Genomic DNA, 17,574 nt, shown 5'->3' on the forward strand with positions numbered 1-17,574 from the left:
TAATTTGTTCGTATTCATCCCAATATAGCCTTACAATACTAAAATGTTAGCTTTGTAGCATGGGACTTCATCTTAAGGTATTAAATCACAAAAAATGCTTTCCACGTTGGTTGAGAGCTCGTTTGATTGGATATTGCGTAAGGGCTCTTTCGTGGTTAAGCGGTTAGCGTACGCGCCTTTGGCGTAGGAGACCCGGGTTCGATTCCCGGCGGGAGCTAATCTAGTTCGGATTCCACGTTAATCAGTAGGTCCCGTCTCATATAGCCTCTCTGCTGAAAGGACGTTAAACTCAAAAATCAAACAAAATCAAATGGATATTGCTTAAGCTTATATGGCTTTTGAGTCTTTATCATTGAACAATGTGCAGGAATTTTACTTTATTATTTTGGGGAGGTATTTCACATTTTTTACAAGTTTCTTAAATTATTCTTGCTTCCCATGTATGATTAACATAACTTGTGGTGCTGTTTTAGTTATAGTAATTATTAAAGAACACTTGCAAGTAAAGCGCGTGTTGATTTTGTTGAACTTTGTAAGTGTAAGTTCTTTTCAACAGTTTTTTGACGTAAGGTAATTTTGAATCACCTGCGTACAAATAACACTTCTTTAACCATGTCGGTTCCCGTGTCCTCCACAGGCCAAGGTCCGTCGACCCTACTGTTCCGCGCTTTTATAGGTCCCTTCATAACTCGCAGTTTCTACCTAGCTACTTTCTCCAGCTGTAGTGTGACGTCACCGCGGTGAAGCAGGGACAAATATCGTGTGCGAAGCCAACGTTCGAGCGTAGCGATTTGCAAAGGAAAACAAATTTTAAAAATGTGAAGAAAAAAAAAAAAACTATACAGTACATACCTTGTGCAGCACTTGAACAACTTTGCATCCATTGTCTTCGTTTAAGAACATTCCTCCTCCGAAGTTCCCGTGTTTTTTCTGTTCAAAAACCGAATTCTGAAGAATGTCTCAGCTTTGGCGAATAGTTTCAACATAGCTGGATCTTCATTTGGAAGTGTCTTCCTTAGGAGATCAAATAGTTGGCCAGTCACATTCTTTTTTCGATTCACGGTTTTCTTATGAAATTTTCGAAATATTACTTTTTTTTTTTTTTTTTTTTTATTCCATCCACTCGGAAGATGAAACGAGACCACCATGCGAAGAGACTTCTATCCATCCTAAATTTGAATTATGAGAATTCATATGACTTGTAGCACCACAGTTCTTTCATTTCTTTGCAATGTATCCAGCCACATATCTTAATGCTTTCGTTTCTTCTCTCCATGTGAAAATTATCTGTTTCTTTATCCAAACTGAAATCTGACATTTCTTTCATGCCTTCATTTTCCGATACAATTTCTCCAGAGCCAGAAGACTATAAGATCACGGAAGTGATTGTCATATCTCCAGTTGCTTCTACTGAACGGCCTCCTAATATTAAAAGGCGCAACATATGTTTAACTTCTACTGGGAGAGGATGAATATAGAAATTTGCCATTCCACGAAGTTGAGAGAATAAATTCTCCAGTGCGTCTTGATTTTTTTTTTTTTTTTTTTTTTTTTTTTTTACACATACGTGAAACCAATGGTCTTGAAGTTTTCATAAAGTCCCTTAAGGCTACTGATACACAAGTAAACGGTGCTGAAAAGGTAATATTGTTTTTACCAATCACTCTGAGCTTTGTTTCTTCCATTTGGTTTACTATTCCATTTGTTTTTGAAAATGTACTCCAAAACTACTTTTAAGCTTGTTTGTGGCATCAATGGGAACAGCAGAATTCATGACGTCAACAAAATCATTTACAAGGTGGAAGAATGCTGTTTCATTTTCTGGCATTAAATATTTAATAAGCGCAGCCGTATGATGGGGAAAAAGCTCCATTGGAGGGGCAACTCTATCATTTTCCTGCAACATAATGTGATGCCAATCTAATACTGAATAATCAAGCTTCAGGATCATCTCTATAAGACTTTTCTCGATAGTTACACCGTTCAGTTCAAAGCCACTATCTACGAAATGATTTCTCAATTTCACCAAATGTGGCAAATCTGCAAAGACCCAATTTTTTTCGTTTTTCAGTCACCGGATTCATGAAATGTGTGTGTTCTGCATTTATTTGTAACTCATTCCACAGCCCCCTGTTGCCACCACCCAGATCGGAAACAATTGCAACTATCTTGAATCCTGAAACTTCAACTTTTGCTATGATTTCAAAGAGTAACTTTTTACTCAGTCTTGTCGAAATCATAATACACTGGTTGTTTCCATGCAGCTGTCAAACCTCGAATCATAGCCACCTGGACATTTCTGTGGTGGCCCAAAACCAAATCATCCTCCTGGTCATAACACACGCGCCCGTTAACGTTCATTTCATCAAACATAAGCACTGAATATTTCTCCACATACTTTAAGTAGCGTCGTTGCTCCGTCAAAATCTTCAAAACTGGGGTAAGAATACCAGGAGAAAATGGTAACTTGCACCCAACGTCAAAGTGTTGACACACAGGGTAGGGGGATCCGAACTTGTAACCGCAGATGATTGTATAATTTCACTGATGGCGTGTTGTTAATGCAGGAATATTTACCTCAGACCATCTTAGTTTTTTCTTACCATTTATTAGCACATTTACTTCACCCGGTCCTGGTGAGAAACTTTTTCGTAATATACCCACCACCCGGTAAACACACTATTGAAACGACCGCGATATTCTATTTTAGAACTGGCATGTGAAACAAATTCTTTATTGTATTTGCTTTCAAATCCTATTTGTTTAAACGTTATTTCTATATTACTATTGGATTTCTGGTAACGGAACTTTATAATGTTAGGTTCTTTTCTTACTAAGTTTAAAATTCCACATTTTTATCTGTTCTCCCTTTCTTTTTCTTCTCTCTCTCTCTCTCTCTCTCTCTCTCTCTCTCTCTCTCTCTCTCTCTGCCTCATTTCTGAATCTCTGTGTAATAGACATCCATTGGTTTCAATTTTTCAATGTGTGTTTCAGTTTCTCCCTACATGAATCTAGTTTCGTCTCGGTTTTATTTAATTTTATCGAAACTAATGCATGTGTAGTTTGAAATTAGAATTGTGCTCATATTAGCTAATTTTAGTATGGAAGAGAAGAGAGAGAGAGAGGGGGGGGGTCTCTCTACCTGGCACGATTATGGGATAAGGTGTAAATTGGGTAGTCTAACTTCACGGCGTTAGCTGTCGCAATTTTTTGATGCGGAGTGTACATACTAACGTCACACTTCAATTTTTCGTTCTCTTCGCGCAAATTAGGAAGCTTTTCCTTAAGTTTATGCTCCTCACTCTCCACAGAACAAACGAAAGTTAATACAAAGAGTTATTTTTTATTTCAGTCAGTTTTTTCATTTGATTTCACCCCAATGTCTGACAATTTGTTTCTTTAAACACCTAGCTTCTGTACGCTTACTTTTTCATTATTTACAGGAACATGGTTCACATGACACTGGTAAGTTCATTGAAGGCACAGCATCTCGTTTCAACTTTTTCTTGGGTGGAATATTTAGAAGTTCAGATTTGAAATCACGTTCATAAGCTTCGGGAATAAAATGATCGGAACAGACCCGAGCGTTTTCAACTTTAAACATGTCTCTCCGACAGCATTTTTTTTTTTTTTGCCAAACTTTTCGCAGTTTAGGATCCGAGGGAAATAAATGATAAATAACGTCAGAACCCTCCGTATTTCTGCTATGATTGTGACAAGTATTTACCGCACAATTCGGCATACTTATAGGTAACACGAACACTACAGCAATTAATTTTTCTGAACACAGGAAAATAAGAATCACTCACTTCACTCGAAGAATCAAACAAACGAGAGTGAATGACTAGGACCTGGGATGAAAGCTGTCTCTGCTCCCGCCGTGACGTCACAGTTTTATTGCATCTTCGGTTTTTCAAGAAGGGTAGTTATGACGCGACCTTAAAAGAGGAAGGGAACAGTAGGGTCGACGGACCTTGCCAACAGAGGACATAAAATATGACCATATTTTTCTTTCTTTACAACTTTAAAATCAGGCTAGCAACATTGAAAACTGTTTATAGGGCTTGATCAATTTATGATAATCCCCTGTAAACAGTTTTCAATGTTACCAGTCTGGTTTTAAAGTTGTAAAGAAAGAATGTCATATTTTATGTCCCCTGTGGGGAACGCCGGAGTCGGCATGGTTAAATGTCCAGTTTTCAGTCATCATTGTAACAGCAGTTCCAGACATTGCTGTTCATTTAAAAAAAAAAAAAATTCCTAATTTTAGTCTCTATTTTACTATAAGGTCTTCGTATTTTTGCTCTCATTCACAATTCTTGGATTAAAGTTTCTAGCAGATGATTCATTTTCATGCTCTCTGATCTCTTAAAGCTAAAATGAAGATTTTAGTCGCTTGTAAATTTGTAAAAGAAAAAAAAATAGTATTTATCTATTGCATTGTGACTGTATTTTCATCCGTGTTGTTGAATTTTCTTAGTTCCTTCAATTTTGCGTTTGTAACTTACAGAATTTTATTTAACTTAGTGGTGCGAAGGATGCTTGGTTCGATTCTCGACCACGCGAGTTCGTAGTTTTCCGTGGGGTTCTCGATTTCCTCCCACATTCTGATTTCACTAGTTATTTCAGTATCATTCACTTTCATTAACCCATTTCTCATTTAGCCTACAGGGCATATACGTGGGACGTTATTTCATTTCTATTTTTTGTTTTTGTTTTAAAGCTTTCTCTTACTCGTGCTAAAGCTTTTCTGGCACGTATTGCAAAAAGCAATCACATCTGGCTCATGAAAGAGTGGAGGTAATAGGGTATATGTGAGGTACCGAATTCGAAAACGTCGTCCGCTTCACAAAATTTGTAAAATTATTTATTTATTTATTTATTTACCATCTTAATTTCTACACCCATAATAGGCAAAACGGGTTTTGTGAAATGTAAAATACCTGAACAAATTAAATGGGGTACACTTGGATTTTTTCCTTCATTAATATCTAAAGTAGACACAAGAGGCTTTAGAATTGAACTAATCATAAGCCAGTAGAGCTGAAAGTGAAATTTTTTAAAGAAATTTATTCGACACCAATATTCTTTTAAAATACTGTTTGATAGCAATGTTTTAGTGCTTGTTACTTGATCGTGTGCGCTACTGGAGGCTTAATAAAATTCTATAGGTTGAGCGTGGTCTAACATATTTGAACAATATTTTAACAACTCTTTAAGCATCAAAGTAGGTAATTTGCTTAAAGTACCTAAACAGATTGGTTTTATATATGTGTATAAACGAAAGTGTATATATTAATTTGTCCACTGTTTATCATCCATAAAGTTGTTGAATTATATTGTGTTGATCCTAGATTTATCTGAATTTTCTCTTACAGACCCCTTTGCAGATGCAATTAAGGGTTCAGATGAGGGGGTCCAAGATGGTCTTGTCCATATAAGGATCCAGCAACGTAATGGTCGGAAAACTCTAACCACTGTGCAAGGACTCTCTTCAGAGTATGACTTGAAGAGAATCGTCCGAGCCTGTAAGAAGGTAATTTCCAGTATTTAGTGTTTAATTCTGCTTTTTTTATATTTAATAGACAAAATAATGAATATGTAGGAAGTTTTTTGAGGAACGGATATTTGACATAAGCTTGATTCATTTATTAGTCCAATTCTTCGTACACACCTGTTCACAAAAAGCTGCAAACTCGTTCAGCCGAAAAAGTGAGCCTAGATCCGTCACAATTCCCGCAGATCTATACAGAGGGAATTGCATTTTCCCTCCGTTCTTTATATAGACACTAGCTGCAAACCGTATTATCCGAGCGATGTGAAAATGTAAAAACAAAATCCAACTACTTATTTCTGAGATTAATATTGATTGCACACTTCATGCACAGTTCCAATATGCAAAAACAACCAATATCTTAAGTAGAAATTATTGAAAGACCGAAAAATGGCTATTTAAAACTTGGTGTCAACCTGCGCTTGGAGGGATACAATTATCAATATTATAACGCACTTCCTTCTAAGTGCTTCCATAGCCAAGCGGGTTTAGTAATGCTGATTGAAATTTCTGAAGCGAAGGGCGACGGTTCGAGTCTCCGTGTGAAGAGTTAGTTTTTATTTCTTCCTTTTTTTAATATATGGGAACATTGTTATAAGTATAAATTTCTACTTTGAAGTGCTTGGAAAAACAATCAGACGAACTGTCACTTTTCAAATCTGTTACATTTACATAAAAAAATGTAATTTATGTTCCTGAGATCTATGTATCACACACACCTCTAACACTTGTGAGCAAAATTCTGAACTACGAAAACACGACGTATGCCTTGTTGTGGCAGACTAGTTTCTCCACTTTAGCCTACGAGTAACAAAACCACCTACAGCCAATAGCTGCAATTCATTCATTAGTCATGGCTCATCGTGGTCAGAATGTTCGCGAGCAGCTTACTGCTCTTGTTGAATGAGGTGGTATGAGTGTGAGACCAGCTAGCGAACGTCTTGGTGTTCCTTGTTCTACAGCATATACTTGGTGGAAGAAATACTCAGAAACAGGTAACGTGTCTAGAAAACCTGGCACTGGCCTTCAAAGGGTTTCAACCCAACAACAAGATTGGGCCCTAGTTGACGTAAGTCGTCGCAATCCTTTCATGTCATCCCGGCAGTTAGTGATAGCGTCTCGTTTTCGTGGCTCCTTCCTCACCGCTCGGCGACGCCTTAAAGATCCAGGGCTTCACGCATATCGAGCCGCGTTTAAGGAGCAATTGACGGATAGTCATGAAGTTGATCGACTAGCATTTGCTAAGGCAAATATTGGTCGTAACTGCGATCATGTAATCTTCACAGACGAAAAGATATTCTCTTCAGCAAATTATGGTCCTCGACTTGTGTATAGACCCACAGGAAAACGTTACGATCCACAGTACATGCACAGAACTAATCGAATGAGGCATGTTACTATTCACTGCTGGGGATGGCTGTGTAAGGATACAGTTGGTGAACTACACTGTATAGAATGCCGATTGAACAGCCAGAAGTATCTGAATATTGTGCAGTATGGCTTGCTCCCCGCTGCGAGAAATTTATTTGAAGACGGCATTATAGAAGTTTAACAAGATCATAGCTCAATACATGATTCCAATCTAGTTCAAGCCTGGTTTCAGGAGGAGCTCAATGTTGAGCTAGTCGACTGGGTTCCAAGAGGATCTGACTTGAACCCAATGGAAAATCTATGGGCGGAAGTTACAAGAACTCTACACGAAAATTGGCCTGATCCCCCACTAAGGACAGCTCACGCACTTTGGGAGCTAGTTTCTGACGCGTGGGAAGAAATAGCACAGGGACATCAATATGTCGCTAGCTTGGTTAACTCATTACCAAGAAGATTAAGATGCGTCATTGAAGCTAACGGCGATTATACGAGATATTAATACCTGAATAAAGATTAATCTTACCCAGGTGACCTTGGAGCTCTTTCAAGAGTTCACTAAGTTTTTCCATTTTTCCTTTAATATTGCTTTTATTGGGACGTTTGCGTTTCGTCGGAATGTGCAGTATATATTTATTTCTGCTCCTTTGTGTACCCTACACAGATAGTCCAGTGCTTAGCATGTGTGCCTTTGGTGTACGGGGTACCGAGTTCTATTCCCGCTGGGAGAGGCTTGTGTTTTTACCTATCTGTGATAATTCTGTGTTCGTGCCCCTGTTGTTAAAGAGGTACTGCTAAAACCATAAAACCGAGTAAAAGAATTACAAATTTAAAAAAAATTGTTACTGAGGAACGTTCGGTAAGTCAGTTTTGTTTTAATATCTAAATGCCTAGCGCGTTCGTTGTTCGGTCTTATAGTCGCGGGTTCAATTCCCGTTAAGGGTCCAATAAAATTTTACTTGAATTAGAATTTATTTGCATGAATCACCCGTCTTCTTCAGCCTAAAGGACTTAAACGTTGTGAAAAGTATATGGTAAAAATAAAATAAATAATAAGACAGTAATAATGCTATTAATCTGTATCTATCTACATAGGATATAAAGGAAAAAGACTTCGTCTATCAGAACAAAAAATGACTGAACCGTTTGAAATGATTATTAGTCAACACTTTCACCTACCTCTGACTCATGGGCACCCGAAGGGGGCAGGGTGGGCCACCCTCTCTCACGAAATGTATATAAACAGAAATACCAAACATAATATATAGCAACCATGAAAATAGCTCCTCCTAGAACATTTCAGGGTGCCATGCGCGGACTGGCTTGTCACGCCATTTTCAAGATGCGTGTCCTAACAGGAGAGGAGTTAAAATTTATGCCAAAAATAGAATCTCACATTTGTGAGATGAAACTTGACCCCATACCGTTAACGTCGCCAATATCTAGTGGCCCATTTGCCGGTAAATGTTGATCGTCGATATAGCGACGCATCCAAAGATTGCCACTAGTGTGTCCCTGGCGGCAGGATTTCAGAGTCGAGAGACATCTAGAGTTGTTCCAGTTACCACCACGTAGCGGCGATGACTTTTCGGTCCGTCTTTCGACTCACCGCGGAAAATCGGCGTAGGGACCGAAACGGCTTATCGAGTTATGGAGTTAGAGCTTTTTGATACGTATAAAGAAATCTCACTGACGTAAAATCCATTACGAAATAGGACCTACCAGAAGCTTCAACACCACGTCTACGTCACTTCGGTGAACGCTGTATCGAAACTTCCTACATAAATTTCACTCACTTGACGTCTAGTCAGTCGACCGTACAGCTAACTATATTGAAGGGGTATAGACGAACAACATGCAAAATCCATTTTTCAATTTTGTCAAGAAACTAAGAAAATGTGACGCCCTTATGTTTCCGAATTGTTGAACGTTTTTCTTACGGGGGGTAGATTTCACTCATCTGCTGTAAGTAGTAACTACTGCTGTTAACCATTGCTTTCTTTCCTATTTCATATATACATCCTATCCTCTTTCAAGTTCGGTTCCACATGCCATTCCATTTAGTTTCATATATCCTGTTCGATTAAATACACATTCCTCAATCTCTTTTAATATTTCGAAATTAACAAAACTGTTCTCTTGCTTTCTTTCTAATAATGATGATTTAGATTTCAAGAGAGGTAATTTTAAATAAACTTGCAACCAATTTGTTAATTACTACGAGCATTGATTTCTTCCTCATTGGATGTTTTAAATATATTCAGTGATTATTCTAATAATAAATATTTATGCCACAATTAGATATAATTGCAGTACACGAAGGTTAAGTGGGTAATAAAATAGTTCAAGCCAATATCTTATTTCAATCTGTATCGTAGATTACAATTATCGTTAAAAGAAATTGAATATTCGCATCCAAATATATTTTGTCTAGGTAGGATGGATAGGGATGCGCACGAGACAAGATTTGAGGCCGTCTTGTCTCGACAATATGCTGTAAAAGTGATGTCTCGACTCGACAAATGTATATTTTTCTATTGGAAGAGCTGTCTCGACTCGAATTTTGTCAGGAAAATTCTGTCTCGACTCGACTCGGCGCATCCCTAAGGATGGACAGTTTGAAGAGCCCAGTATTCCAAAGCTGGTGGGGTAACACATTACACCATTACGCAACGTATATTTCAGATACAACCATTATTACACACTTCATTTTCACAAGCTGCTGCTTATAATAACTATATCGATTTCCTACTTAAATTCAATTATAGATAATTGTTTATCTAGCAGCTAATATTCATGCTATACAGTATAAAACATGTACACATTCAATGTGAATAAATACAAATGTAAGATATTACAGATTACTGCCATTGCGATTTAATCCGATTTTAAGCAGTGCATATTTTCTAAATTTTTCTTCAAATTGATTAACAATCCAGATTATGAGGTACACTAAGCTTTGTAAAGAAAAGAAAAAAAAAACAAGCACACACACACACACACACACACACACACATATATATATATATATATATATATATATATATAGTGCTTTTTTTTTTTTTTTTTTTTTGCATTACAAAAAACTTACGGTACCTCATAATCTGAACGCTTATAAAGCAATTTGAACAATTATTTAGAAAATATGTACTGCTTATAGGTGTATTTTAGGGGACTTACGGGCTCTATCCCCCCCCCCCCCCCGAAATTTTGTTTATTCAAGAATGAAATACGTTGTAAAATGGTCAAATTTCCAAGAATGTTAGCAAAGCCCCCCGAAATATATACATGAATAATTTTCATGTTGGACATGTGGTTTTAGGTATTCGTGTTCACATTTCTCATTTTAGAGTTTTCGTATATGAATTATTGGACATGGCGGCCTAGTAAATGTGACAGGGATTTGAAAAGTGACAGTTCGTCGGATAATGTGTTTGCAATCACTTCACGGTAGAAATTTATATTTATAAAAGTTCTCATATTAAAAAAAGGAAGAAAAACTTTAACTTTCCGCACAGAGGCTCGAACCGTCGCCCTTAGTTTCAAATGTCAGTAGCAGGACTAAACCCGCTTTACCACAGACGCAACTTACAAGAGATTGTGTTATTATATTGATAATAGAATCGCTCCAAGCACGGGTTCCTACTTGGAGGTTTAAATATCAATTTTCTGTAGTTTTCAGCAATTTCCACTTAAGATAATGATTGATTTTGCGTATTGGAACTGTGCATGAGGTGTGCAATCAATATTAATCTCAGAAATAAGTAGTTTGATTTTATTTTTATTTTTTCACATCGCTCGGATGACAGTACGGTTTGAAACTAGTCTATATAAAATACGGTGGGAACATGCAATTCCCTGTGTATAGATCTGCGAGAATTGTGACGGATCTAGGCTCACTTCTTCAAACTTAGTTTCTGAACGAGTTTCCAGCTTTTTGCGAACAGGTGTGTACACGAACTTTCGGAGAATGTTCGTGTTCAGAGTTAAACTATAATGGATCAGTGGTAAGTTTTGAACATTCAAAATTGTGAACTAGAGCTCTTTAGTGTTACTTTGTAGCTGTTATCAAGTTTTGTTTAACATTCCAAATATGACTAAATGGATGATTCAAGAGAACGTAAAAATTAGGTAATTGTAACTTTGAAAGAATCGTATTTGTAGTTGATAAATCTTATTTCTATTTACATGTAAATCTGTCCACTTTATCAAGATGCAGAATGTAAGCTTAACCCTGTTTAGTTCTGTTGTCCCACACACTGTAAAATGGACTATTTAGCTTTTGTGTGTGTGTGTGTGTGTGTGTGTGTGTGTGTGTGTGTGTGTGTGTGTGTGTGTGTGTGTGTGTGTGTGTGTGTGTTGCATGAATAGTTCCAGCTGTTGCTAGGATTAATATATTACGCAAGAGATGTTGATGAAAGTCAACACATTAATGAGGGTTGCGTTGTGAGTAAATACTATCAAGGAAATGAGGAATATAAAAATAATTCTAAATTTATTTAACAATACTTAATACGCTAACAAATGACACTTAGGTTTATCATCATCTTAATAAGTCAGGTTAGTTACGATGTTCGGAATATCGAACGCTTGTGAAAAGGGTTTGCTGATCTTTGTAAGCGCGCCTTCCTGTGGGCGGAAATGTCCGAATCCGATATAATTTGCAGTATATCAGTACATTGTTATTTACTCTAGATGTTTTTCAGGAATGGAAAAGACGGATGTACTTAGTTCTTGTGACTAGCCTCCAAGACATCTTCAGACGACTGTTTTATTGGCAGTGGTTCGATTGTCAGCGTTATGTATGAGAATTTTGTGTACAGTCTTATCAGCCATACAACTCGACGAATAAATTAGTTGTCTGAAGAGTAGGTTCTAAAGATTAGTGTGTTTGTAATTGCAACTTGACAGGGCACTCAATGTTAGACAAACATTTAAGTCTAGCGTTTAGGTTCTTAATTTCTATTTTATTGGAACATCGAAAAATGTTACAATTAGTTGTTCTCTCCTTGCTTCGGCTAAAGAACTAAATCCACTTCTTCATAAAACTTGTGCTGTATTACGTTATTTTTGTTTCCTTCTACTTGGTCATACTGCTTGTACTGCCTGTGCACAAAGCGCTCTATTTAAGAGTGGTCCTTTGTACTACCTGCATTTTATGTATTACACTTTTTAATTCTCAACTGACAACACTAATATAACAACATAAAATGGAGAATGTCTGTAACTCCAGAATTCATGCAAAATAAATTTTACGGATCAACTATACTATACAGCACACACACGCTTGTTTACGACATGGTTAAACCGCGTGTTTTCATTTGAGATCGGTTGGTTTAGCCCTTCTCTCATATTTTGCTACAGTTGCAAAGAGAAAAGTTACCAGCTTTTGATGCTAGGGTTCTTTTAAAGTTTCTCAATGCATTATAGATCTATTGGTAACAGGTCAAAACTATTTTTGTCCATCTAAACCATGCATTTATCCGATTGGTGTGGTGGCGTCAAGGATTTTTATTCTTCTTCAGACATATTTCTTTAAAACTGGACGAAAATTTAACCTGTACATAATTTGTGGCGTTCCGGGTATAAGTGAACCCAGCTTAGCATGTGAATTTGGCCTGTACTATCCGGAACGCTTCTTACGTATACTTCTGTTCACAAAAACTTCAAATGCCTTTGCCTTTCAGAGTGTTAAAATCTAGTTAGTTTATCTGGCCAATTTTAAGTCTCAAATTGAATAATTTCTATTTTTATCTAGAACAATTAAAAACATACTGAAGTGGGAGGGGGTTCAATATCTCATAACTGCAAATAGCCTACAGTCAGTGACCATTTCAGGATTCATAGCGAATCTTTATATGTTACTTTTTTTTTTTTTTTTTCCCAAGTTTGTCACTAAGTTACCATTCTTGAACTTTGTCACTAAAAATACTTCTTTGGGAGGTAAAGAGACTTTTTCGTGTGATTTATGCTTTGCATTGGCAGTTTTCTAAGAAAAATGTAAAAATAAATGGAAAAAGGATGAAAGTTGTTATTCATTACTCGTCTGAAAGCTTCAGTACTTGCTTGCACATGTGAAACAGCTTTATTCTCACTTCAGCTTTTATTCTTTCTAAAGCACAGTAGATGGTTGGTGGATGCTTAAGCTCTCAAGGTGGGATTTGAGAACCCTTCTCTGTCTATTCTTTCTTGTCATAATAGTATTTTAGTTTTCTCTCGTAATAGTTAACGCTCCGCTCAACGGTGTATGTGTTTGTGGTTCATGTTCTTGTTATGCTTCTTGTATGCTCTTAAGAGTAAGTGATGAATTTTAATATTTCATGGCTTTGAGAACTCTCAATGGTAAGTTAAATATAATGTCTGGGATGAAGAAATTCGGAAATAGGCCAGAACTGGTTCCACTTACTCAGAAGCTTCTTACAACTGCTAAGTCTGCTTACCGTAACTACAGAGCATACTTAGAAAACCTAAGAAAGGACTTAGCTCAAAGAGAAGTAAAGAGATGGAGAAATTGACACAGGAAACAAAGGGCATGATGAGATTTGTCACTTTTTTCGTGTGCTTTGGTCACTTTTCAACTATTTACAAGAGACCAGCTCTGCTACTTGCTTTTGTTAGCTGTTTCAGTAATTTGAGTGTCCTCAAAGCTTGTCTTTGTCCGGTTATCTTACTTGGAGCAAAATCTAAGGAATCATTTCTGTAGAGCTCCGTGAAATCAGCAGGGTGAAACCAAGAATATTTATAAACATTGTACTGTTTTATAGTAACATGTTTCATTCTACCAGTCTTTTGCGTAGGAGGATGAGATAAACTGGTCAGTATCAAAAACTGTTGGAGATCTCAAGAAACAAAGTAAAATCACATTCACTTGCTATGTTAGTATTACAACCTCCATGACAGTAAAGGTACCGTATACTATAGCACAAAATAAACCGTAATTGGTAGGTGTTAACTCCCCTTATGCTCAGGTAAATTATCTTTTTCAGTTGAGCTCTTAATTTTTTTTTCCCCTCAGGAAAGCAGAAAAATACTTCCGTAATTTATTTTCTGTAAGGACCTTGAGCAAGAACTATGTAATTAGTATCCAAAATAAAGATGATGGGGAGAATCTTCAAAATTTTTTGCGTGCGTCGGTTCCTTACTTTTTGGACAAACATTGTGAATGTTTGCTAGGAGTTTCCTAGTTGATTCAAAAGATCCTGTATGTTCGTCAAAAATTTTCTTGTACGCTTTATATCTGGAGAATTATATATAGTGTAGCCAAACCCAAACCATCACTTAACTCGGTATGTGCTTATTCCTTAGAAAATACGGAAACTCGATTTAGGTGCTGTTCAAAAATTTTGAGGCCCTTGATCCAATAACTATTAGCCAGGATCGCAGTCTTGAGTTTTTTTTCGCTTCTAAAATTTTTGTTCCCTTTTACTTCATTCCATCACTATCGTGCACCACATTGTATATTTTTTTAGCTTTGGTGCGTGATCATTTGGATGTTAAACTTAATTAAAAAAAAAAAAAAAAGTCTCTTACGATTAGAACTAAAACTGACTTAAGCCAAATTTCATATCACATCAACCTTTTGCCAGGAAGAGACATTTAAATTTTTAAAATAAGGACATTCCTGATGTTTCATTGTTAAAATAACCCGTAAGTAGTTTCTTTGGTTAACATTTTCACAATTTCTGTTCAGGAATATACATTAGTAACAAAAGTTCTTTCGTTCACCGCTTCAGAATTATACGTTTTAGGGTAAAGAACGCTCATAATTAATGGAAGTAAATGATCGTGATTTAAAAAATTTTTTTTTTTTTTTGGTACTCCTACTGGCAATCCAATTGATTTATTTGTACGGATTTCTGGGTATTGCCGTAATCTATGGCCTTAAGTTTGTCACATGAAGGATGACGTCCTTCTGCGAATACACTATCAGAGGAAGGGGAAAGAAATGAAGCGTTCTGGAACTTGTATTGTTAGTTACCATCCCGACATTTGCTTAGTGTGAATGGGGAAAACCTCACAGGATGGCTGGCCTGAAAAAGCTGTTACCTTTTTGACGTCTTCGCCGAAAATCGAAGCCAGGACCGCTCGCACCAAAGGCGAGAAATTTGTCGACTACGCTTTTCGGGGGGTCTACCGGGTTCGAACCCGGTACCAAATGCACACTGAAGACAGAGGATGCTTCATTATTTGGTCAAGTAAAGAGAGGTAATACTTGGTAGAATTCGAACAAATGTTAAAATTAATATATCCACATAGATCCATGACGCTAACATAGTAAATTTACCCTCTGACCACGAAAGCATGACTTCGGAAGTGCTTCGTCTGTTCCTAGATTTCCTGTTCCCTACAGGCTTGAATGGAGGTAAAATAAATTTCCCTGTAGACATAGATTCGAGGGACGTAAAGATCTAGGTTCAACTTTTTGGACTAGAACTCTGGAAGGCAAACTAAGTTTGTGAACAGAAGTGTACAACACTCGAATGAGTAAGATTAGTTTTGCTAATAGTCTTTAGCAGTCAGTGACTAGAGGTATAAACATAGGTTTTAATTTTCAGCACTATTCTAAATTCTATTAGACATGTTCAGAAATAGTGTAACTGGCTTCAGTTTTGATGATTACTTGTGTTGGATGTTGTCAAAAACAACACTGGTGAAAGTGGTAAAGCTAGACAACGTGGTGCAAATCTATCCACACATTTATTATTTTGAACGCCTCAGAATTAAATCGGTTAAGTATTAACTTTGAATTTTAGTCTAATCAGTTCGTGTGGCAAGTATTTTTCTTAATACTGTTTATTCCTTGCGCATAGCTGATTTCCCTTTATAAAAATATTTTTGTATATTCGCTAACCTTGTATTATACGAGATACTTTTTACTTTTACATAATTTAATATATTTAATATTAATCTTTTGTATATATAAAGAAAAAGGATATTTAACTAACTATATTAAAGTCGGGTCTAAAATTTCTGCTGAAATTTCTCCGTATATATGCTGAATTTTGTCGCGAAAGATTATTAAAACTATTTGTCATATGAGATACAAAATTTCTCTAGATATTAACCTATCTCAGTACTAAATGCTCACGGTTTTCTTTTAAAAAAAAATCATAGCGAATTCTTTTTATACGACAGCGCTGGAGACGACATAAATATATACAAATCCAGCCTTGGTAAATGAAAGTTTTTCCTTCTGTAGTTATGGGGGGAGGTGTCAACCAGATCTGTACATGGTGGGGGGGGAACAATTTGGGGAACACGCAACTTAGCGGCTCGGCCTCAGAAGATTGAGAGAGATACGGTTTGGAAAGAGAAGGGTTGGGGGAGGCAAGAGTGGTTGCTATCAGAAATTAGTTTTGTAATATTTGACAGAGTTATTTTCTCTATTAAGTAATTTTTCAGTCTTCTACTGTTTATTAATATCTATTGTAGCATATTTAAATATATAATCGTCGAATTGGATCTACCAGTGGCTCAGTGATAGACGCGCTTACCCCCCTGATTCGATCTCCGGCCAATTGTCAGTGGGTTTTCTTGAGGTACGCCCGTTTCCTCCCTCGTTCTCATTCTACCAGTTCTTCCGTTATTCACTTAAATTTTTAATCCGTCACCCTTAGCTTAAAGGGCATGATTGTGGAACGTTAAACTGAAAAAATTAATTTCATTTTTGAACTAATTTATGTTCGGTGCAGTTATTATTGAAATACGAACGAAACTAAGGATTTTCGGAAAATTAGGAATAAAACTCATCGCAGTAGCGTTTTTTTTTTTTTTTTTTTTTTTTTTTTTTTTTTTTTGGCCTTTATGAGAAATCACTTATACCATATATTACAGTTAATAAAATGGCAACAAAATCTCTTGTCTTATTTCAGGAAAATTGAAGAGTAACTGTTCCTTGTGGATTTTCTTAGAATGAAAGTTATGCCTTATCCGGCTATTAGTGAAACATTATTTATGCAATATCAACAAAGTCACCTGCTTTGCTTTGAGAAAAATCATTCGAATATAACTCACCTATAAGCAAATTAACGCATTTGAATTTTTTCCCCGAGAGAAATTAATTTTTTAAAGGTTAATGTATTGGTGTATGAAATACAAAATATTTAAACCGTTTTCGAGAAAGTCAAAAGTTTAGATTTCACCCTTCAGTAAACTTTGTTTTAGAGGGTAGAAAAAATTCAAAAAACAAAAAAAAAAAAAAAAAAAAAAATAACCTAGAGAACCGTAAAAATACATGAAAATTTTAGTGCAAATATGTTAAACAGTATGGCTGTAGGAGAGTGCTTACACTGGGACGACGAACGGACAATATCCAAAAGTTCCTTTTTCGGAATGAAAAAATGAAATCTTTGAGTTTCACGTCCCACGGTTATGCCGGTTAGGCTAAAGGAGACGGTGATGATGAGTAATGAATGAAATGGTGGAATGAATAAAGTGGGAGGAAACGGGAGAACCCCGAGTAAACCCATGCACACGTTGTTTGTCCACCACAAAGTTCACTTGGCGGGGGCTAGGATCGAACCCGGGACCCCAAGCACCAAAGGTGAACGCTCTACCACTGGGCCACCGCGGCCTCTCTTTTTCGGAATGATGTAAACGCATTGAAATTACTACTCTGCAAGTCACCATCCATCATAACAGGGTACTTGCCA

General features: G+C 36.6%; 1 protein-coding gene and 1 long non-coding RNA gene across 2 annotated transcripts in view; both read left to right on the forward strand.

Moving 5' to 3' along the window:
* LOC145673824 (uncharacterized) overlaps window positions 1-17,574 on the forward strand; it is a 53,972-nt gene that overhangs the window by 24,373 nt on the left and 12,025 nt on the right. The gene's annotated exons all lie outside the window — the stretch shown is intronic.
* Window positions 1-17,574, forward strand: part of LOC145673823 (eukaryotic translation initiation factor eIF1-like) — a 40,665-nt gene that overhangs the window by 20,955 nt on the left and 2,136 nt on the right. The window contains exon 2 of the mRNA XM_081743597.1: window positions 5,379-5,536. Within this exon, the coding sequence (XP_081599723.1) occupies window positions 5,379-5,536 (158 nt within the window). The remainder of the gene's footprint in view (window positions 1-5,378; window positions 5,537-17,574) is intronic.

Source organism: Thermobia domestica, chromosome 17, assembly GCF_964235325.1.
Source record: "Thermobia domestica chromosome 17, izTheDome1.hap1.1, whole genome shotgun sequence".
NCBI classification, from domain to species: domain Eukaryota; kingdom Metazoa; phylum Arthropoda; class Insecta; order Zygentoma; family Lepismatidae; genus Thermobia; species Thermobia domestica.